Source organism: Notothenia rossii (genome assembly GCF_949606895.1).
Source record: "Notothenia rossii genome assembly, chromosome: 5".
Classification (NCBI taxonomy): domain Eukaryota; kingdom Metazoa; phylum Chordata; class Actinopteri; order Perciformes; family Nototheniidae; genus Notothenia; species Notothenia rossii.
In genome coordinates, this window is record NC_136903.1 from 61773676 (window position 1) to 61796574 (window position 22899).

The 22899-nt window shown below is 40.4% G+C and overlaps 2 protein-coding genes across 8 annotated transcripts in view; one reads left to right on the forward strand and one right to left on the reverse strand.

Moving 5' to 3' along the window:
* cenpp (centromere protein P) overlaps nt 1-22899 on the reverse strand; it is a 176366-nt gene that overhangs the window by 9605 nt on the left and 143862 nt on the right. The window lies entirely within an intron of this gene.
* ecm2 (extracellular matrix protein 2, female organ and adipocyte specific) lies at nt 5468-22776 on the forward strand. 5 transcript variants are annotated; one of them, XM_079682942.1, is made up of 10 exons: nt 5468-5948; nt 10900-11025; nt 11641-11802; nt 14603-14791; nt 16460-17185; nt 20032-20147; nt 20537-20672; nt 21234-21391; nt 22339-22478; nt 22588-22776. In XM_079682942.1, exons 2-10 carry the CDS (start codon nt 10902-10904, stop codon nt 22757-22759), a joined length of 1923 nt encoding a protein of 640 aa, XP_079539068.1. In that variant the 5' UTR covers nt 5468-5948; nt 10900-10901; the 3' UTR covers nt 22760-22776. The 5 variants fall into 5 exon arrangements, with proteins under 5 accessions (XP_079539068.1, XP_079539066.1, XP_079539069.1 ...); XM_079682940.1 differs by having other exon boundaries at nt 5469-5948; nt 16421-17185; XM_079682941.1 differs by lacking the exon at nt 5468-5948 and adding an exon at nt 6011-10447 and having other exon boundaries at nt 16421-17185.

Here is a 22899-nt window from a genome sequence, read left to right on the forward strand (position 1 = left end):
CTGGTTCAATGACTCCTTGTCCCTGAGGCCACTACCAGTTTTTTGTGCCATTTTGCTGGATTTATTTGTCAATAGCATTGCTGCACAAAGTGATAGCCCTCTAGTTTAAATCTACTACCCAAAAAGAAACATATGGAGATGGGTTACTATTTAAAAAAAATAGCAAATCTATTTGGGAACAGTGGGGCCGGGCCTCAAATCCTATAGGGGGGTCCGGGGGCATGCTCCCCCGGTAAGATTTTTTTTTAAATGTTGGACTTAAATGCATCAATCTGGTGCATTTTGAGGGGGAAATAAAGAGACTACACCCATATGAAACAAAAATGTATACATTTAAATAATCATAAAATCATAAGTACATGGCCATAAGCAATAACATACAATATCCAATATGAAAAAACATTGAAACTTGTTTATTTATTTGTTTTTGGTTCATTTATAGTTGTGAGTGTGTCTGGGCTCCTGAATCGGCCTCTCCTGTCTCCCTCCTCTCCCCCCTGCTCCTCTTTGAGGCAACAGCAAAGACTAGTTGTAGCTCTCAATAAGTTTATCTTACCTTTTTTCACCTAGTTAACATTTTGTTTGTATTATTCATGCATATTTTACTAATCACTACCCCCTCAAATGGAAATATGTGTTTACATAAATGGTGACCGAACCGTTTGAGACCCACTGAGATAACCTAAACTACGTTAACTATCTAAAGACTCAGAGAGTAATTTACCTCACCAGAGCTGAAGTTATCACCCTCTCAGTCTGTCAGCAAAGGACTCTCCCTCCACCTTGTTGTTGAAACAGCTCCTGATATCCGTTAGCGCAGCTAGCTAGCACCAGATGCTAACAACAATACACGTAACCGGTGCGCGCACTTTGTCGCTCGCTCGCGCCACACATACACCAACACACACCCTCCCGAGCTTGAATGACACGCAGAGACCAATCGAGGGCATTAGTATGATCTGTATGAAAGTGGCAATGTCGGCAGGCCACGTCACAGCCAAGGGCGCCGGAAGCAGGGGGGCCAGGGGGCCATTGGCCCCCCCACTTTTCAGCCCTGCCCCACATTTTCGCAGCAGCAGATGCCGCGGAAAACTGTACAAATCCCGTTTCAATAATTCCCCTCTACTCTAAAGTCGCATCTAAAACGCGATCTGATCTAGCTGTGTACATTTTGTTATTTTTGATTGTTATATTCAGTCTCACTAGCTTCAGGCATGTTTGAAGCTTGTAAAGGGAAGATGACAGCTCTCACTCGCCACTGTGCTGTTCCTCAGCGCCGCTCCCCCTCCCTCCCGCTGAAATTATGAATGTAAGGTGTAGGCCTATAGTAATCATAGATAACACGGCAGGGTCCGTTACAGTTTGTTTTTATCTGATTTCAAATAAGAAAAGTCTTGGCTTTCAGTACATTAAACTTGTTTCGGCAAATTCAGATGATAAATAGGCCTACAACTTTGAAGCTTGTAACGGAATAATTATAAGCGGAGAACGGAGTAATTTAACGTCACTGCAGGCATAACAACAGCCTCTCGTGAGTCTTTTCCCCGGGAAACAAACACAATACACACAAACGCAAAAATACACAAACACACACGTATATACACGCGGCGCGGAACACTGTACAGATCCCGTTTCAATAATTCCCCTCTACTCTAAAGTCGCATCTAAAACGCGATCTGATCTAGCTGTGTATATTTTGTTATTTTGTATTGTTATATATATTCAATCTCATTAGCTACACGCATTTTTTAAGCTTGTAAAGGGAAGACCACAGCTCGCCTCTCACTGGCCACTCTGCTCTTCCGCAGCGCCGCTCCCCCTCCCTCCCGCTGAAATTATGAATGTAAGGCATAGTAATCATAGATAACACGGCAGGGTCCGTTACAGTTCGTTTTCATCTGATTTCAAATAAACAAAGTCTTGGCTTTCAGAATATTCAACTTGTTTCGGCAAATGCAGATGATAAATACAGGTTTGAAGTTTGTAATGGCATAATTACAAGCGGAGAACTGAGTAATTTAACGTTACAACAGGCATAACAACAGCCGGTGTTTCCCGTGAGTGCAGTAATCCAAACGAAAATATCTTCCCTCCGTAGTATTTTTGATCATTTGCTCCGCTAATAATAAATCAGATCGATGGATTCCAGAGAAGAGAAACACTTTAAAGGCCTTTTTCTCAAAACGATGACTCTGTAACAGTCATTATATAATGTGGCATATTTTGCTTAATATTTGGAGTACAAAAACAATCCTGATCTCATTAGAAAGCTAGGAATCAAAATGTGTCTTCGGGTCAATGCGAACGATTTCGATGGAGCAGGTCACTTTGCATTAGGTAAAATAAAGCAGGCAGACATAACAGGAAGAATATGTACATTTTAACCCAATCAAATAGGACATTGTCACACCATTCAAATGTATCCATGTAAATTACAACCAATAAAAAAGCTTAGATTTGTTTATTTGTTACGTTGTTTACTTTATTTGTTACGTTGTTCTGCTGTGTGTGTCAGCCGTTAACCTAGAGATATAAAGAATATATACACTTGCAAACATGTCAGAAGAACCAGCGCAGAAGAAAACTAAATACGGTCAATCTAAACTTAAATTTAACAACTGGAAGGTCACATCCCTGACTACCACATCTCCGGAGGCTGGACCTTCTTCAAACAGCGAAGCCAGATGAACCCAAAAGCAGCAGCTCTAGTCTGCGGCCGCAGAAACTGTCAAAACCGCCGCCGACCCCACCGCCGCCGTTGTTGAACCGAAACAGGCTGGTTCCAACTGCATGGAGGTTTGCTGTCGGGACATTGAGGCGGTTAAAGCTGTACAGCTAACTATCAGAAAAAAGGAGACCGCTAGTAGATTATTTGGGCAAAGAGAAGGTACTTCAACGCAGAATGGTACAAAAACAGAGTGGTTAATTCTTTGCAAAACCACTAAACGATAGTGATACATTGCGATGTTAACAACCTCATGATAACCTCATTTTTTTTTTTTACTTAGGATCATACCTGTGTTTAGTCTAGAAAAAGGTGAATGTGTGCATTTTATTATAAAATTGTGTAGCCTATATTTACAGACTGTTGCAAACACTAAGAAGCTTATAAACATCAGGTTTAAAACTAAGAGCTTTACAAAAAAGTAACACAATTAAAGATGTTTGGAGTTTTATTTGAGTTATTCATTTACATTTTTTGTCAAAGAGATGCTGATTTGAAACCGTTGTAGCCGTTACGGCATTTCCTGTTTCTGCCGGAGAGAGGGGAGTTTGTCCCAAAGCTTGCCGCTGTATTTACTCCCTCCATCTGACAGGAGGGAGCCTCATGTGTCACTCCACGGAGTTCACTCCGTCACGGAGGGGGAGTGTCTAGGGCGTAGTTTGGGATTGGGCCATACACACGCACTTTTTTTGGCCCCCCCAATTCTAAAATGAATCCGGCGCGCCTGGTCACAGCCAGTCACCCTCTGTGAGGCAGAGTCAGACCCACATTTGCGCTGCGTTGCGTTTACAATATATACGTATATTGCCGGCGGCTGAGTACCGGCATTTTACTGAGTACCGGCACCTTGCCGGTACTCAGTAAGAAGTGCCGGTACCACATGGGTAAAAATCAGAAGTGCCGGTACTGCGTACCGGTGAGTACCGGCCCAATTCAAGCACTGTATATATATAGGCCTACATATTCGCGCACATATTTTGATATACTTTTGTTTTTATATTAGAGATTGTGGGAAACGGTATTTCGATCTCTCTGTCTGTACACACAAACTACAAGATTGACAATAAAGTTGACTTTGACTTTGATTATAGCTCCTTCAAACATTTTCAAAGTTGTCTCAGTTGGCCTGCAGGGGGCGCAACAACATCTGTATAGTAACCTGAACACTGGGCCTCATCTGACAGGCGAGAGGAAACAGGACTAAATGCTTTGAGTGTGAGGTCGACTTTGCAGCTGAAATGTTGATACATCGAAGTTGTCTCAGTTCCAGTGAAAACTTCTTAAACATTTGTAAAGTTTTGATGGAACCGAGATATCAAATATATAGACTTTAGAAACATCCTGGTGTTTCTTTAGTGACATCTGATAATGAACTGTTTTCTTTAACAGCCTCTCCCCTCTCTAGAACACACACACACACACACACACACACACACACACACACACACACACACACACACACACACACACACACACACACACACACACACACACACACACACACACACACACACACACACACACACACACACACACACACACACACACACACACACACACACACACACACACACACACACACACACACACACACACAATCAATCAATCAATCAATGTTTATTTATATAACCCAATATCACAAATGTTACATTTGTCTCAGTGGTCTTCACAGTGTGTACAGAAAATCAGTATGACAATACGACACCCTCTGTCCTTAGACCCTCACATCGTACAAGGAGAAACTTCCAGCGAAAACCCACAGTTTAAAGGGGAACATGGGAGAAACCTCAGGGAGAGCAACAGAGGAGGGATCGCTCTCCCAGGACGGACAGACGTGCAATAGATGCCGTTTAACAAAGCTGTTTTCCAGTAGAGTTGGTTAGGGGTGTGTCCAGGTGTCTCTACCAAGAGGTATGTGTACCTGTGCGTGCATTGTCTATACTATTTGAGTCTTTATTTAAAACCTTTAATCTGTCCTTAACACACAACCCCCTTACCTCTTTTTCAGCACAATATGTATGTTTTCTCATTTTGGCGAATGAACAAAAAGCATATAAAGCTGCTGGGACACTAAGTCTCTCGCGGCAACTCTCCAGCTGCAGACAAGCCGAGACAGAATCACCTGACCTCACATCTGCCGCTTTGACTGACTTGCAGGGTCTTGCTCTCCTAAAGTGTTTTTCTGACTTATCGTACAGGTGGGATGAATGTTGGTGTTAAAGCTGGTGTAAAGTGAACTACATGATGAAGGAATGTCCTATGTGGCAGTAAAGTAGAGAACTTCCTGTCGTCTCTACCTGTCTCACTCATTTCAATCATTCTGGTTGCAGCTTCTCCAATGTGAGGGTTAACTGCTTTTCTTTTTGGAAAGTTCCTTCAGTTCCATCTGAACAGACGTTTGCAATGGAACATTGTGGTTAAACAATTACTGAAATATTTGTTCTTGTTATTTCTTTTTGTGACAGCCATTGTTATGTCGCAGTGATGTTATGGTTTAGTTTGAATTATTTTACAAGTAAACTACCAGCTGTGAGTCTGGATAATAACATGGTTAGTTTCCGCTTTAACTATTTCATGTAAAGTCTTTCTCCTCATATTCCCTCATTTGTAAATAACATTTTTTTTACAATCCTTTAGTTTTTTGTTGTTGTGTCTTTAGGACTTTTCCTCGACGTGTGTTGTGTGGTTTTATTTATACACTGCTGCCGAACAGAGACAGAGAAAAGTCTTTCACATGAAGTCTTTCTCTCGGCATTGAAGTGGGTTCTTTTGCTTAATCCACAGAAGAGAACCAGCATTCATGTTTAATAAACCTGTCTCTCATTGTTTCTTATCAACTTGATAATATTGAACTTCTTTCAGCCTGTTTTACTGTCCTTCTTCACTATCCTGCGGCATGTTGGCAGTGTCTTCCCTTAGACAGTGAGACAGTTCTGTCTCACCCTCTTTTTATTTATTTATTACTCTCTCTCACTCCCTCTCTCCTTTTTGTCCCAGTTGCAGAATAAATCCTGGCTTTCCCTCACAGCTCTGTTAGCCTATTCTGCTCAACACAACAGCCCTACGATCTGAGAGACACCGAGAAATAAAACAGACACACACACACTTTGAGTTTCATCACACAGCACACACACACAACTCTCCTGGAGCTCCTGCAGAACCGGAGGAGAAAAAAGGGTGGAAGAATTTGGCCTCAAATCCTGCCGCCGCCTGCAAACTGCTGGTAAAGTAGAGCTAATGTCTGTCTGTCTGTCTGTCTGTCTGTCTGTCGCTTTAGCTCCTCCCCTCTCTGTCTGTCTGTCTGCCTGCCTGCCATGCAGCGGTTTGTAAACAGTTGTTACAGTTCCTGTAGATGATCTTCTTAAAAAAGCCTAACTTGAAGGATAACGTAAGAGCGTCTGTGCTCTTCCTGGTTTTGATACAGCACTCTCTGACTTTCCTTTCAGCTCACTGATGATGTTCTGTGTTCAAAATAACTCTTTGGGGAGTTTTTAAACTAAACATGGTAGCCCACTTCTGCTCAGGTTTTTTAATTAATTTTTGTAAACCTTGCTTTCAATTTAAAGAATTTAAAGAATTTAAACAGGAAGATACACAAAAACATAATCACTTACGAGATGTTGAATGTGATTTACAACAGCAGAGTTATGCACGAGCCAACAACCGAGTTAGAACATGGTCTGTAGCTGTGTCTACGAGACATGATGAGACACAAACCCAGGGCCTTAAGCCTAATGTTAAAGAGGACATATTATGATACATTTCAGGTTCATATTTGTATTGTGTTTCTCTGCTGTGACATGTCTCCATGCTTTAATGCTCAAAAACCTCTTTATTGTTCTCATACTGCCTGTGCTGCAGCACCTCTTTTCACCCTCTGTCTGAAACCAGAGCCCAGTCTGCTCTGATTGGTTAGCTGGCCAGCTCTGTTGGGATTAGCTAACTGCTTAGAGATGTCCCGCCCCTTAGAAATCATGTACAATGTCTTGGAGCGTTAGCTTACGTAGTTATGTCATTGCGTTACAGAAGTAAACAAAGGAGTCCAATGGAGGCGTGTCAGGCAGGGGGGAGAGTGTGGGAGAGAAACTCCCTCTGGAGGGAACACAGGAATTTTAGCCTTTGAAGACCATTTACATGCACACAGATCTATACAGGAAAGAAAAACCCCATAAGCATTATGTCAGCAGAACTCCCTCAGAAGCACAGAACACAAACTTCATCAAGTCAGAGGACACGAGGCAGGTTTTTTAAGGTCAGATGAGTCTGTCCAGGCCTTATAAGCTCTTTTCCACTCAATAAGTGTATCCATTGAATCTGGCTCTTCTTTTGTTTTGGACTCTGCTCAGGAGGTGAAACTAAATGCAGGTTGCAGGTATTTAAGAAATTGGCGACACGGTTGTTGATCATGAATTTTTCTGCAGATTCGACTCCACATCCCAGCAAGAAAGAAAAAAGTTTGACTACTCCTGTATTCATACTGTAGAGAGCAGAATGAACAATACTTTAAACAACATGAAGCGTTCGTCCAACACACACCACTTGTTTATCAAACAGCGGGGGATTTCTATGAGAAACAATGCAGTTGTTCATCAGAGCAGAAAACGATTTAAACAAAGAAAAGAAAAGTAAATCAATATGCTGCAACCACGAACATCTATGTAGTAGTTTGATGCTCTGGATCTCTGAAGATACTAAATGGCTCAGTGTTCTGTAGTTTTAAGAACTCATTATACAGAAAGAAGAGGGTGATCGATTCATTTATAAATACAAAAACAAAACAGATGAAGTGATTTAGTGAAGATACTTGTTAGTAGACACTTGTTTGCTGTGAAACAGCCCACAGTGAAGGTGAAGCTGTGGACGTTTATGCATCATTAGTAATATCTTCACATTTGTGATCAATCAGAACACAACTTAGGCTTAAACTCTGTCTGTGTTTCATGAAACTTCACACAAACAGCTTCAGGTTGTTTTGATCCTCTGCTGGTTCTGCTGGACGACTCTCCGTCTGAGCCTGCTCATCCAGAAACTGAACGGCTGAATATTTTCCATTTCTCCCCCCCTCCCTCCTGTTTTCTCTATGTAGATCTCTCTCTCTCTCTCTTCTTACTCTCTTTGTGACCCAGTCTGCACTGAACTCTGGTTTCTTATTGGCCTATTAGAGTTGAGGTAGGAGGGTCTCAAAGCGTCCGTGTGTTCAGACCAGACCTCCAGTCTGTGGAGCTGCAGACCTAAGTTTTGCTTTATTCTAAAGGAAAATGTGAATGATTAAAAGAGAGCATGAGAGTATGCTAGTCTAGTGGATAAGAAAGACCCACTTATTATAACAACAAGTTCTCACTCCCAGCCCGTCACATATTGACGGACGGTCAGGGCCCCTCCCCGTCACTCTATTACGGACAGGTACCCCTTGGAAGTCAGTTTTCAACGGGCAGGGCGTCCCATACACCTTCATAGACCTCCCATAGCGTTGATAATAGACGCCATGAGAACGATCCCCGGCAAATGCTACCCCGACGGTCGGTTGTTATTGTCAATATTAATATAATAATTATTTATTTTTTAATAGTCACACTTGATTTCGCCGATTTTCTTGTTGCCCCAGCTGGTCGACACCTCTTTTAGCAGAAACAAAGGCTACATTAATGTATTAAATCGATGTTGATCCATGTGTGTGGTTGTGGAATTAATGGACGTGCCGTTGTGCGATTGCGCAACGCAATCATTTACAAACTCTTCAACTACAACCCTAATTATATTTAAAAACATTTTAGAAGGCCTCACAAAATACTTTAATGTAAATTTAAATTTAAATGTGAAGGGATGTGTGTAATGTGGTGATTATTATTCATCCGCGGAACTATGGGTTGGGCTATTGTTGCGCACGGACATTATAGTTAACCGGACTTCTTGTTGATGTGAAATCCGAAAACATAAAAAAACAAAAAATAATAATACTTTATTATTATCATATATTGCTTTTCTCTTTGAAGGTCATCACATAACGGTAATACACGGTTCGGCTGCATTAAATATTACATATCTGCCGTAGTTTGCTATTTATAGAGCCCTGGTGAGAAGACTTCTAGACAAACAGGAATAACTGCAGAGAAACTGAATATGTGACGTGGATCATAAATATATCAGCAATCAAACAAAATCTTCAATTTCTCTTCACACAATACGTCTCCTTGCAGTATCAATACTAATTCGGCTGACTTTTATATTTGATCCAATCGGTATATTGGTATATGTACACCATAACGGTGCACAGCATAGAAAGGGACACCTGTTGGTTAAAGCACGTTATTGAAATGTATTATTTTTATTATTAGATATTAATAGGAGACACAGACAGACAAACTAATAAGGCTTTATTTAAACATTAAAGAATACTTTAGGTTAAGGTCTTATTTTTGCTTTCCTGCAATGTTAACTATGTTTAAGCACTTATTTTAACTGATATTATACGTATTATACTCTATAAGATGTATGTAGATAGTATAAGAAATGTGCAGAATATGACAGTTTAATGGTGGAGGTATACACATATTGATAGATGTCTTGTAATGCACTGTTGAGGAACCTGCAACCCAGGTTTTTCATCTCCGACCTTGTCAGGTATTGAACAATCAATAAATAAAGAACACAGAATTATTAAATATAAAACACAGAATGTGTGTGATTATATTAAATGATTTACAAATAAACACCACTGCATATTTACAACTGTTACACATGCTGATGTAACGCAAATGTATCCAACTTAGGATCAATAAAGTACATCTTATCTCTTTCGACTCCACTTCGAGCGATATAATTACTAACAAAGCACTTATATACTAATAAAGTACTGTCTTATCTAAAGCCAGTTGAGTAGCACTTGAAATGTTTTAGCTCTATGAAACCTGATGTACTTATATGATTCTGTTTTCTTCAAGTTTGTATCTTGTTGTTCGAACGCACTTATTGTAAGTCGCTTTGGATAAAAGCGTCAGCTAAATGCAATGTAATGTAATGTAATGTAAGATGATCGATGGCTACTGCCATATTTGCCTCTGAACCTTGGCAAGTGCATTTTTCAGGCTTATCAATTAACAACAGGACTTCTGATCTTAGCTGTCATGTGGGTATATATTAATGCAATTTTCACACATTTATTAATTATATGTTTTAAATAGTGTTTCCTATCCCCTAAACCTCCAGGGATGTACACAGTTTAATACTGGCAACTTTTTCCAGCATGTGTAGTTCTGGGGACGGGGAGGGGGGGACGGGATGGACCCTTTCAAATCCAGTTTTGGACAGTCTGCCGTGGTTCCATCCCATTTCAAAGTGTTGTTCGTCGCTCGGCATTTTTTATCTCTGGTTTGGTCTTCACCAACTGTTTAGGCTCCATCCAAAAAAATCAAAAGCTCCTACGGTTTAACAGCACTAACAACTCCCATCATGCATTGGGGCACAGCTACCACACATTTATTATTGTTATTCAGGCTTATACACAGAAGTCGTTCAATCTGCTGCAACTATCAGGTGTGTGAAGGTGTGTGTTTGAATCAGATAACTGCTTTAATAATGACAGGACTGCTGTGTATAGACTAGTCATTACACACACACTCACACACACGTACAAAGGGAACCGGCCATTAGGACCCCAGCAGAGGGCTATATGAGGGCAAGCATCCGCGCTGAGAGGTCTTTTCGTCCAAGAAGCTGCTGCAGGTAAAAACCTCTGTCTCGCGTTTGTCTTTTTTCTGTGAGTGGAGAAACAACATTGACTCGTTTGTTTTCAACCTTAGCCATTGAGAGAATCAAATGTTTTTTTTTTTACCTTTGTCTGGTTACCTTTTGTCCTTTGTAAATCTCAAACGGCAAAGGAATTATTGAAGTCTACGGCTGGGTATAAATCCCATTTCTTTTTTGAAACAGGTATGGAAAACTGTATGGCTGCTTCTGTTAAGACTACAACTTAATATTTAAGAATTTTGCCTTTTTTAATACACAAAAAAGGGCTTTGCAGAAAAAAACTGTTTCTATTTGTCAAAGTAAGGCTTTGACACGTTAGGTGTGAACACAAGAATATAAAATGTCCTTCTTTATCCAGACATAGTGATGAAAAAAGCGAGTTAAGGTTCTTGTGAGGAAACCTGAATGTGGTCTGTGCTGCTCTGCAGGGATGAGGTGGTGGCTGGTGGCGGCCTGCTTGTGGCTGCTTGTGATCCTTACCCTCTCAGAAGGACAAGCCACGAAAAAACCTCATAATGTGGACCGCCGGGAAAAGAAGAAGAGGGACGGACACGGTAAGACTCTGCCTCATAAAGAAAAGCAATGATATCGGTAGCATGATGAAAAGATTGGTAACAGGTATGTGCTTCCAGTCCAGTGCTACCCTAGGTAACTTAGGTTAAAGACTGGAAGGAGGAGAATATGCAAACCTAAAATAACCTTCCAAAAACGTTGAAACTGTCATTTTAAAATGTTGCATCTTGTCCTTTTATCAATGGCAGAAGTAGAACTGTAAAAAGGAGGGATTGCGGTTAAACTAGCAGTAAACATTAGACCAGCAGCTGTACTTTGTGACTGTACGCATGCAGCATCCTTAAAGTCCAGCTCAATGTCGGGTCAAGAGGTTTGAGCTCATCTTATGTTTCTCTTCCATCACAAGTCAAATGTCAGTCTTGTTTTTTGATGTAAAATGCCTCTAATGACACAAGAACAAACCGCTGTTCAAGTTATAACACATGGAGTCCCACAGGGAAGCATCTTGGGCCCCCTACAGTAATACAAATAAAGCCGGTATTTGAAAGATCAATAGCTTGCTCATTGACAACAAGTTTTCTATTGGTTAAACATCATTTTTTATTCCATTTATTTTTTATATCTGCTTTCTAAATTGACAAGACCATGTGTTGCAGGTCCTGGGCGGGCCAGATCGGGCCCCTCTAAACCACAGAAGATCAGACTGCTTCCTGGTCCTACTGTCCCAGAGGAGCCTGGAGTACAACAAGGAAACACAGTATTCCTGGACTCCTACAAGAACCTACAGGAACAGCACTCCAGCTACAACGTTATCCCAGGTCAGTTAGTAACACCACCTTAACCTTAACAAACTACTACAATGCACTAATAACACCTTTATGGTCAATATTATTTATGATTAATAGTTATTGTACTTCTGCAAATATACATACTATTGGTTTCAAAGATCTAGGATTATATGGGTAACACACAGACCAAATAGATATGAAACATTAATTTATTATTTTCATGATACTTTAAATTTTATTTTACACTTAAATCAGCGAAAAAAAATTCCCTGACCAAGGTCAAATGGTTAAACTCTTTTGTTGTGTCTTATTAAAAGTCTGAAAACCCAAGTATTCATTCATCAATCATTTACAAAAACTAAGAAAGAAAATAATAACATGCAAGTTTCAACCTTACGAAGATTTTCAGTAGACTAGCAGGTTTCAATTTGTCTACTATGTCACTCTTTATTTTTCTCAGTGTTTAAGATTAGGTGTAAACCATCATGGAAACAGGTATCTTTAGTAGATAACAAAAGTGTTTTAGCCAATAAAAAGGGATGAAAGACTGCTCAGTGAGTCTTCATCCTGTTCTCATAATGAAGCTGCCGGTATTACAGCTCAGTAATTAAATGACAAATCATCAAATTCCAACATGAACAGAAGGGAAAACCATGTGTGGGAAAAGAGCTGGACAGAAAATAAATCTCACACAGAGATGAGGAAAGAGTCTTTAAAGAAGAACCTCAAAGCCACGTAGAAGCCCCTCAGTTTAAAACAATGAATTCAGCATTATGTAATTAGAAGGGACGCTGGTGTGGTATGTTGCTGTTGTTTGAGTTCTGAGTACATTTGAGGTGTCTCAGTAACAAGCAGACACAACTAAATGAGATGGAACAACAACAAAATAGATCAGACTGCAGGAAATAACAGGCACAGAAAGACTAGTTGATTAAACGTTTAAAGATGAATTATGGATCTTGGGAACAGAAGCTTAGTGAAATAAGCAGATCTCAAGATGAACCTCCAAGATTGTATAGTGGAGGTGATCATAACCCAAGTAACAGAGGAAAACACTTAAACAAAATTAAGTGAGGTCAAGTTACTACTGTAGGTACATTTATATCTGTTCTTGAAAAGCAAATCAATCCAATTAGGTTATTTATACTTTTCCAATATTCTGAAGAGGACTGTATGAATGAACCTTGGTGGTACATTGTGCCAATGCATCTTTTTTGCACCAGCCTTTCCTGATTTGTTCCCCAGTTTAGTTTAAAAAGAGTGTTTCTTAACAAAAATTGTAACATTTACTTTTATTTTACATATTCTAATGCACGCACAAGAAATAACATGTTGGGACTTTGGGGCTCCTTAGTTTCACAAGTGTCTTGTTTTGTCCCACCAATACTCTTAAACCCAGATATATTCAATTTGCAATGATATAAAACAGAGGAACACAGATCATCCAACTAGAGAATCGGAAAAACAGTTATTTATATTTTTGTTTAATATAAAAAAAAATATATTTGTTTGATTTAATATTTGTTTAATTTAATATTTGTTTAATTTCTTGACATTCTGTGAATCAACTATTTGTTTCACTCCTAGTAAAAACCTAAAAGCATGCACTGGACACCAGAGCATGATAGAGCTCAGGATCTGATGGTTGCTGTATTATTTACTCAAAACCCTGCAATTTACTAGGATGATAAAGATATTCAATGACAGCAAGACAATATTTGACAGGTAAAAGAAAAGCTCTAAAGTATGAGTGCTCCAGCAGAGATGACAGGGTGACAGTCGCACTGCTCTCAGTAAAAAGGACAGAGATATGAGAGACAGTATTTAGGAGAAATAACCTGAGCCTCTTAACTACCTGTGTTTCTATGGACGTAACAAAGAGCATACCATTAGAAAGGATAGATGACAGACAGGACAGACACAAAGAGCCTCTTCCTGCTGTATCATAGTTGTTTACAGTCTCTTCTACTGACTCACTGCCAGACGCAGCCTGTCCCAGGTCTGCCGCTGAAAGGTGGAGTTAAATCAGAGGGAGGAGTGGAAACGCTACAAATCACTGCTTTGTCTGGTTCTGATGGTAAAGTACAGGCTTTACATTTGACTAGACGTATAGCAATTACTGCAGGGTCGGTTAGGATAAAGATGTGGCCACTAAGATTTAGATCTGCCTTGTTCTAGACCACTGAATCACGCATTTACATTTTGTTCATTGATATAATTATGTCTGCTGATGGACTCATTAACAGCTATTCCCTCATTGAAAAAGAATAAGAATGTCATCTTTCTTCAAAACGGCCACAAGAAACACAAATGGCATTAGATGTTTGAAGCTTTGCATGTTTTTGCAAATCATATTTAGTTTTTATAAACACAAAAAAAGATTATATTCGTTTACCTTCCAACCCGATGAGGCAATCTATCATAATCAGATCATTTCTGTTTATAAGTAATTTGAAGTTGTTTTCCTTCTTTTTTGTGTGTTGTTCTGTTCGTGTGTACTGTCAAACATGTTTTCAATAAATGGTGCTGTGTGTAAAGTGTTACATGAAAAAGTTGAGTCAGGACGCACAATTGTGTGGGAATATAAAGTGGAGGTTTTTTTTGTACGTTGGACTCCACTGCACCATTAGTGATGTTATTTGTTTTGTATTTTGCGCTTATAGACTGAAAGAGAAGATTTATCTTGCAAACTGAAAACTGTCATAATTGAACAATAATCAAATTACATTTGCTTCTTTGATATTTCACCCACTGTATGAACTGCTGATAAAGACTTGTAACTAAAATAGTAACTACTGAACTGACCGAGATGATGTGTGTGTTGTTACAGGTAAGCAAGGCCAGTGTGTGATTCAGGGTCTGACCATATTCAACCAGGCCGTCTGGTCTCCAAAGCCCTGTGTCACATGTCTGTGTACCGGAGGCCGGGTGCTTTGTGACGAGATCACCTGTCCCATAGTGCACTGCCACTTCCCCTTCACCCCCGCCGGGGAGTGCTGCCCCGTCTGCATGGAGTCAGGTAGAAACACAACATGTGGCAACGCCATGGTACAACATCAAGAGGCAACAGAGATGAGAAATGTTATAATAATAATAACACAAGGGATTTTTACAGCGCTTTTCCTAATGCTTAAAGACGCTTAATTTTATCAGAACTTTACGTCTTAGAACCTCAAGTTTTACTGAAACATTTTTGTACAACATAATAACTAAGCAGTTCTACCCTCAGATTTCAACCATTTTTTTTATTTGTCTACCAATTGTTTACCAGTTTTCATCTCTGAGGCCTCAGCATGCTGCTTCCTGTTTCCATCATGGCTTTAAAAATGTGTTTTTCACATTTTGAGTTAGTCCAAAACACATGTCTGTATTGTATGAAGATATCACATTTTGTAAACATACTCATTGCTCAAAGTCATACATTGTATAGTCATTGTGTGCATGTATGAAGGTGAAGCAAGAGAAAAGTCAAAGTCATTTTCTCGACAGTATGACTTATCACTGTGTGTAGATGTAGGTAGAATACAGCATTAACATGATGTCAATAGCAATATAGACATGTACCTATCTGTATAAGTACATTTTATATAATTGATGTTTGCTGTGTTTGGGGTTACCTATCAAGGAAAAAAACACTAAAAGCTGTTTCAAAGTAGCTGGTTCATTCACACTGAGGTATTCTCGGGCAAAGTGCCAGACATCTTACATTTATCCAACTCAATCAGCTGGAAGCCGATAAAACAGCAACAAGTGATTTATCTTAGTCAGAATTATTTTGGCCTATATAGGATTGTTTAAATAAAAAATGAAAAATCCCTACCACATTCAGTCAAGATACAGAAGCCGATAACTGGGCTTTGAGTATCTGCAATCACTATGGTTTGATTATCAAGCTGTATGCCTCACTGTGTGGAAGTGATTGGGATCATTGTTGTTACTTAAAAGACGACACCAGGTCCTTTAAACATTGCTTTCCTATCTTTGTACAACAAAATGTAAAACCCTCAAAAATGTAAATTATAGTATACCTCATCCACCTATCCGAATCAGTATCAACCCATTAAATGTTATTTAGCTGACGTTGTATTTAGATCGACTTACAGTAAGTGCAATCACCCATGAGGATACACATTCAGAACAGCAAGAATCCTACAGGTACATTAGCTTCGAATAAGCCAGACCTTCTTAAGTCCTACACAGATTTATTTTTGTTTTTTGGGACCACTATCAGTATTGGTTTGGTACACTCTACCCTACCACTAGGTTAATTGCTTGTTATAAAAACACATTTCATAGATTTAATTTATATTCTGCACCAGTTCACACCAACACTGACCAACACAAAAAGACCAACTTTACCTCAATGTGGTCATACCAGAATAGTGTAATAGTTCAGACTGGTTCACAGCAGCCGTCTGCCTTGTAGCGACCTGTCTTTCTGTGTTATGACCATAACACACAGCCGTCTGTCTGTCCACCTCCTGTCTGTCTGTCTGTCTGTCTGTCCTCTCCATCATGTAGCATTCTCTTTTAGTTTTCTTTATTTTGTCCTCCCCTTTTCTCTTCCTCTACTTTCACCTTTTTATTCCCTCTGCACCACTTCCTGTCCTATGATTGGCTGCCCCGCACCTCCCTACACCCACCGAAGACTATGACCTCAGCCTTGACCTTTCTGGTGACTCCCCAGTTCCCAACGACCCTGTGACCCCGCTGACCCAGGAGGAGATTCAGAAAATCATCTGGCGGGAAGAAGAGGAGCACCGAGAGGAAGAAGAGCGCCTGAAGAAGAAGGATGAGGCGAGGAAGATGAGGAGAAAGCAGAGGAAGGGGCAGGCGGAGAAGCAAAGGAAGATAGTGGAGGAGAAGAGGAGGGAAGAGGAGGAGGCTCTGAGGCTGCAGGTGGAGAGAGAAGAGGTGGAGTGGAAGAGGCTGTTGGAGGAGGAGGATAGGAGGAGGCAGGAGAAGAGGAGACAGGATGAGGAGGACAGGAAGCAGAAGGAGGCAGCAGAGAGAGAAGCTAGGGAGGCAGAAAGGAAGCTAGAGGAGGAAAGGAGGTGGCAGGAGGAGAGGCTGAGGGAGGAACTACTGGCTTTTGCTCGGGGGGAGGAAGAGGAGCTGCATGAGGAGGTAGAGGAGGAGGTGTGGCTGAGAGGAGATGTGTTTGTGATGCCCGATAAAGACGCTGAAGAAGAACCAGACCTCCTCCCTGCTCCGATCCCAAGACCTTCTGCTGCGACAGAGGATGAGCTGGAGGAGGCAGAAGAGGAAGGGGAGGAGAAGGAGGTGTTGGTGAACAGAGCAGACATCCCCCCAGGCTGCGACATCTCTGACGTCACGCTGACATGTGACAATGCCAAACTCACCTACTTCCCCCCTCTGTCTATCCCTGAGCTCAAGTCTCTCAGTCTGGAGGGTAAGTCTGCACCACGAAAAGACGAGGAATGTAGAGCCAGATAGCTTCATGGAGAAAGATCTAAAACTCGTTCACAGACACACTAGTAATGGGGGTCAGAATTTAATTTGAAAACTTAAAAGGTGTAACAGGATTTTAAAATAACAAGACTGTTGATCAGGTTTAGCCTAATCAGTGCATAAAGGCTAATGTTGGCATGGTTTATTTTCTTAACCATCATCAAATCCTATAAATGACCAAAACCTACATTATGTTCAATCGTCAACACTTGTTAACCTCCTGCCTAACCCCCTGACACAAATGTGTACTTTGTGATATTGGGCTACATACAGGGGCGGACTGGCCATTGGGAATACCGGGAGTTTTCCCGGTGGGCCGGTGCTGTGCGTGGGCCAGAGTTGTCAGGGAAACGGGGTTCAGGGGGAGTGGCTGCACATTCATGGGCTGCACCCGTAGGATAGAAAAGGGGGAAGTGACGTCTGACTCAGAGGTCGCGCGGCTGTGGAGAAGAACGTGTTGCCCACATTCTGTTACTGAGTTTAGGCTAGTGAGCTAGCAGGTTTATTGTTTTGGGTGCAGTCACTTTTGCCTGTTCAAATAAATGTTGAAAGAAAAAGTAAATCTGTTTACAGTTCTGTTTCATACGGGTGTTGAGAGATGTATCCATAGATTTAGTCCCTAATTTTGCACTCAAAGTGCACCAGATTTAACTTCAACATTTTAAAAAAATGTTTCCCGGGGGAGCATGCCCCCGGACCCCCTTAGGGGAGTTGAGGTCCACCACCTGCCCACAACCCCTGTCAAATTGTCCCACCCACATTGAGCCCATGTTTTATTCCATGTGTCAAGTCAGGCAAATTTGGTCCAAATGTTATTGATCTGTTAACATTAAAATCACTAAATATATGCTGTAACTATTTTGCTCTAGGCAACTCAAGGGCTCAGTAATGTGATTACTATATGAATAATGGTCAAAAATAACATTAAATGCATAAGGTTTTTTGTTAAGTAACATACTTTCGTCGCCGGCCGGCCGATACATGCCGCGCATTAAGTGGGCTTGTCTGTCAATTAATCCCCGGGCCACTTTTTCCCCCCAGTCCGCCCCTGGATACATATATCACATCTGATTGAATGATTCATTACTCTGTCTGTGGCAATGTCCCAATGTCATTAGGTCCTACTACTTTTTTTTTTAAAGACTGCCTTGGTACTGTATAAATATTTTTTGCATTTGTATTTGAATGACTGCAGCTTAGATGGCCTAAGTGGCCTGTAAGTGGCCTGTACGACGAAGCCAGTTCAATATACCCTGGATATCTTTGAGTTATCTGGCTTAACTAACCCAAAACAAACGCGATCTCGCTAAACGTTCCTACGACGCTGGTTATCAACTCGGTAACTCAACACAGGGTTTCCCTGTCCGGCTGAGAGCGCGTTCACTTGAAAGGAGCGGGGTTATCAACATTTGACCAATCACAAACATGGACAAGCGTACAGACAGCGCAGCGTCATACTTCCTGATTGAATAGTAAACCATCATGTTAGACAAATATGAAGAAGTTAACATTTAAACATCCTTGATTTAAACAATTTATCCAGGATAAAAGCAAGGTGAATACAGAACAGCTTGTAAAAAAAATTAAAAATGTTTGGATTCGTACATTTTTATGATACGACTGCCCCGTCTAAGACACGAGTGGATCTGACTTTAATTACATTTGACTCAAGTGTTTCGTCAACTTAATGTGTTGTTTTAAATAATACTTCTGCCTACAGTAGCTATGTGACTTTAAGTGTTGAACATACAGGAATGGCTCGAGAAGCTGACTCAGATAAGGAAATATATGATACATTATGATGTGATTGATGATTCGATATTAATGATAATGAGACACATCGACGTCTGCACTCACAGTGCCGCGGACTGTATGTAATGTTATTTTGCTCCGGTTACTTATGTTAACTTGTGGCAGATATTTAGTAAGCTTTGTTAACGCTAATGTTATAAAAGTCATATTGCTCTGAAGATGGGAGGTGATATTCTATTAATGTTCATGTTCACACAGTCGGTGATTTTTGCCGGACCTCTTTCCTGCAACAGCAGTTTAAACTGTATTTCCTATATGACTTGATAGCTTTAAACTCCGCACACTGAGCTCTGATTGGTCATCAGGCGGTGCTTTCACTGAGTTGATCTCTTATCCTGGAACCTAACCTGCTCCGGAGCAGGTTTGCCATTCAGCATAAGTTACCATGGAGATCTAGCCCGGTAAGAAGAGAACCAGCGTCGCAGGACCGGAAACCCAGAGTTAACCCTGAAGTTACCTCGCTAAGAATCCTGAGAATCCTGCTTCGTAGTACAGGCCAAGGGTCTGCACATGGGGTTTGTCGTTAAATTACAAAAAGAAAACAATTATTTCAAAATACTTTATATTATACATCTAAAATAATGGAAGATTAAGATGTCTGATTATTTAATCAGAAAACACCATTCAACCAAAAATACATAGTCCACTAACAGAGGTGTATCTTTTACCTTGTAAATGAAACTTGACTGAGATTACCGTAGTTTCACTGTGAGCCTATAACACAGCGTTAGAGAAAATGATCGAGGAGAGACACAATAATCAGTAAATATTTGTAAGACTTACAACTTAGCATCACATTCAGGCTTTTTATCAGCCAGGAATCAGAATGAAATAGTATCGGAACCCAATGTTATATATTGTATTTAGGAACAATATCAATACCTCACGCATCAATTCGAGAAATAAAAAGACAACCTGCTTATTTCCTTGCTCTCAGTAGGCAGTGACTCTCGTTAACACTCTTCTGACCTGCAGGCAACAACATCCCCAGCATCCCAGCAGAAGCCTTCAACGGCATCCCCAACCTGGAATGGATCAACCTGAAGACAAACAAACTCACCTCTGACAGCATTGATCCCAAAGCCTTTAAAGTAAGACGCTAAACTATTGCAGCCCTTCAAAATAAAACCACACTTGTTTTCACTGCAACCGTCTATCTAAGTTTCAAATGCATCTTTTTTAATCAGAGAAAAGTATCATTTAAAGTAATGATCAACAATAAACCAGAAACCAAATAAATATGGTAACATTTCTGAAGCGCGACAATATTCACAAAGACCTTTAGGCTTCACATAAATAAACAAGAAAAGTAACTTAAACACAAAACAGTTGATGCATTTGAACACGTAGGAGCTTGAAAAATGATTTTCATGAAAAATGTAAATAAGGCAAACACAAGCTTATTTTTAAATGTGCATCAACAGTATGTGTGTGTGTGTGTGTGTGTGTGTGTGTGTGTGTGTGGGGGTGTGTGTTTCAGGGTCTAAAGATGCTAAGGCGTCTGTACTTGGACGGTAACCTCCTAGAATCCGTGCCCGCTAACCTCCCCCCCACCCTGCAGGAGCTGAAGATCAGTGAGAACAAACTGAGAGGAATCCAAGAAAACAGCTTGGAGGGTAAGTGCCACTGTATCCCATAAGCTTCAAATGTCACTTACTACCCATCAAGCAGCTATCTAATGCCTGTTAAAATGAACTTTTAAGCTCAAAATGTTGCACTTGTGTGTGGGGGACCTTTTGAATGCAAAACCTTTGAGACGGCTTTGTGACGTAACATGCAGAAGACCCTTGATGGATTGAGCCCTCCCGAGTGCCATGCTTTCAACATAATTCAGAAATGGTTGGTTAATCTTGGCTAGACTTCACCTCTGCCTTCTGCAGTGTAACACATCTCCCACCAACGATCATTTTAGGGGGTCTTAATTGTTTAGCCCTTTGACATTTTGATAAGCTGTAATGGCAAAGTAATGCAAGAAATATTTGTCATATTAAATGAAATAAGTATTTGCTTTTCTGTTGTGCAAAGTAACTGTGTGACTATTATCTTCTGACAGATGTTTCTGCAGTGATTGTTTCTTGATTGATTGATGTGATTGATTCTGTTACTGCACTGATTCCAAGACACATTTCCAGTGAAAAACAATATGTTTACACTGGATCATTTATTTCCATCTGCAGATCTGAGCAGCCTGGTGACTCTGGAGTTGGAGGGAAATCTGCTGAGTGAGGGGAATGTGAATGCTCTAGCCTTCGCTCCTCTCATCCAGCTCTCCTACCTCCGGCTGGGCAGAAATCACTTCCGCACCGTACCACAAGGCCTCCCCAAATCACTGCTGGTATGAAGTAATATCTGTTGACATAACGTCTGTGTCTCTGCACTTACATATTCATTCCAGACACTGGAATTCCAAAAGGGGCAGCATATTTAAAAGCTTTTTTGCCAACCTTGAGGACCAACAGCATTTGAATATTGTGGTGCAATAACCATTTATTATGGTTCAATATTTTCCGAAAAACGTTATTTAAAAAAATATTCACAAAGGACACTCAAAGTAGGGCTCAATAAATGTATAAATAAACCCACCAGCAGCATATGCTTTTGAATTAAGTCTATCTGGTCCCATTTCCTGAGGCCTTCTTAAAAGCTGCTGCAGTCAGTTCATCCTTTGGGAGTTGAGATTTGCTGATGTATCAGTATTTTCTTTTTGGCTCTAAAGTGTAGGACTCCTTTACTGAGTAAACTCAGCTTCTACCTGTGGGAAACCAGTCCACCCAACGTGTAATTATGGGCTCTGGTTAACCACAAACTGCAAAATACCAGCCAAATGCTGCTGATGTAAATCCACCCTAAAACTAGCCTAGTTTCTACACATTACAAAATCCCAAAACCTAGAACTTTGGAGGTGTTAGTCCTAGAGATCATGGGTTTCCTGTAGTTATCACACTAAATGCACTTTATAGTACAGTGTGATTTTGATAACAATTTAAGAATGATGTAGAATTACTAAGCAGCATCCAGAGTGTCTGGTATTCATTTCTCAGCTTGGTAGATTATGTATTTATAACCCAAGAGTCCCAACAAACCACAGACCAAACCGAAAGCACAATTAACATAATAGTTTAAAGACTAAGTGGTAACTCATGAAAAACTAGAAAACCTTTAACATTTTGGGATCCTAACTTGACTCAGAAACTAAATTCCATGAATTTGAAAGCAAGTTTTCTCTAATCTATTAAATTTTACTTTCCAACCTTGATGTGAAACTTTTTTTCCGTCTTTCAGGAGCTTTACTTGGAGAACAACCTGATCGAGGAAATATCAGAGACAGTTTTCAATCAGACTCAAAATCTGAACGTGGTTTCTCTGAGACACAACAGGCTGGATGAGACCAAGATTGCCCCGCTGGCTTGGTTCAGCCACAGGTCGGACAAAAAGAGACTTCTTACTATCACCCATTATTGTAAATTGCTAATGTTTGTCCATCATTTCCTTACACACCATTTCTTCCTTCATATTCCTCTTTCTCTGCAGAAATCTGGAGTCCATTGACCTTTCTCATAATGACTTCTACCTGGTTCCATCATACCTGCCCAGATGTCTGGTCCACTTAGTGTTGTTGGGAAATAAGATTGAGAGGATACCTGGTATGTGGACAGTGTTGATAAAACACCTGGCTGACAAAGCTGACCCACAGCAGATATGAGAGGTTTAACTGTTGGACTGAGGACTAGGGTTGCAAAGGGGCGGAACATTTCCGGTACATTTCCATAGGGAATTTTGGGAACTAAATGGGAATTGAGGGTAATGTAATGTAATTGTATCATATCCAAGCATAAATATAAA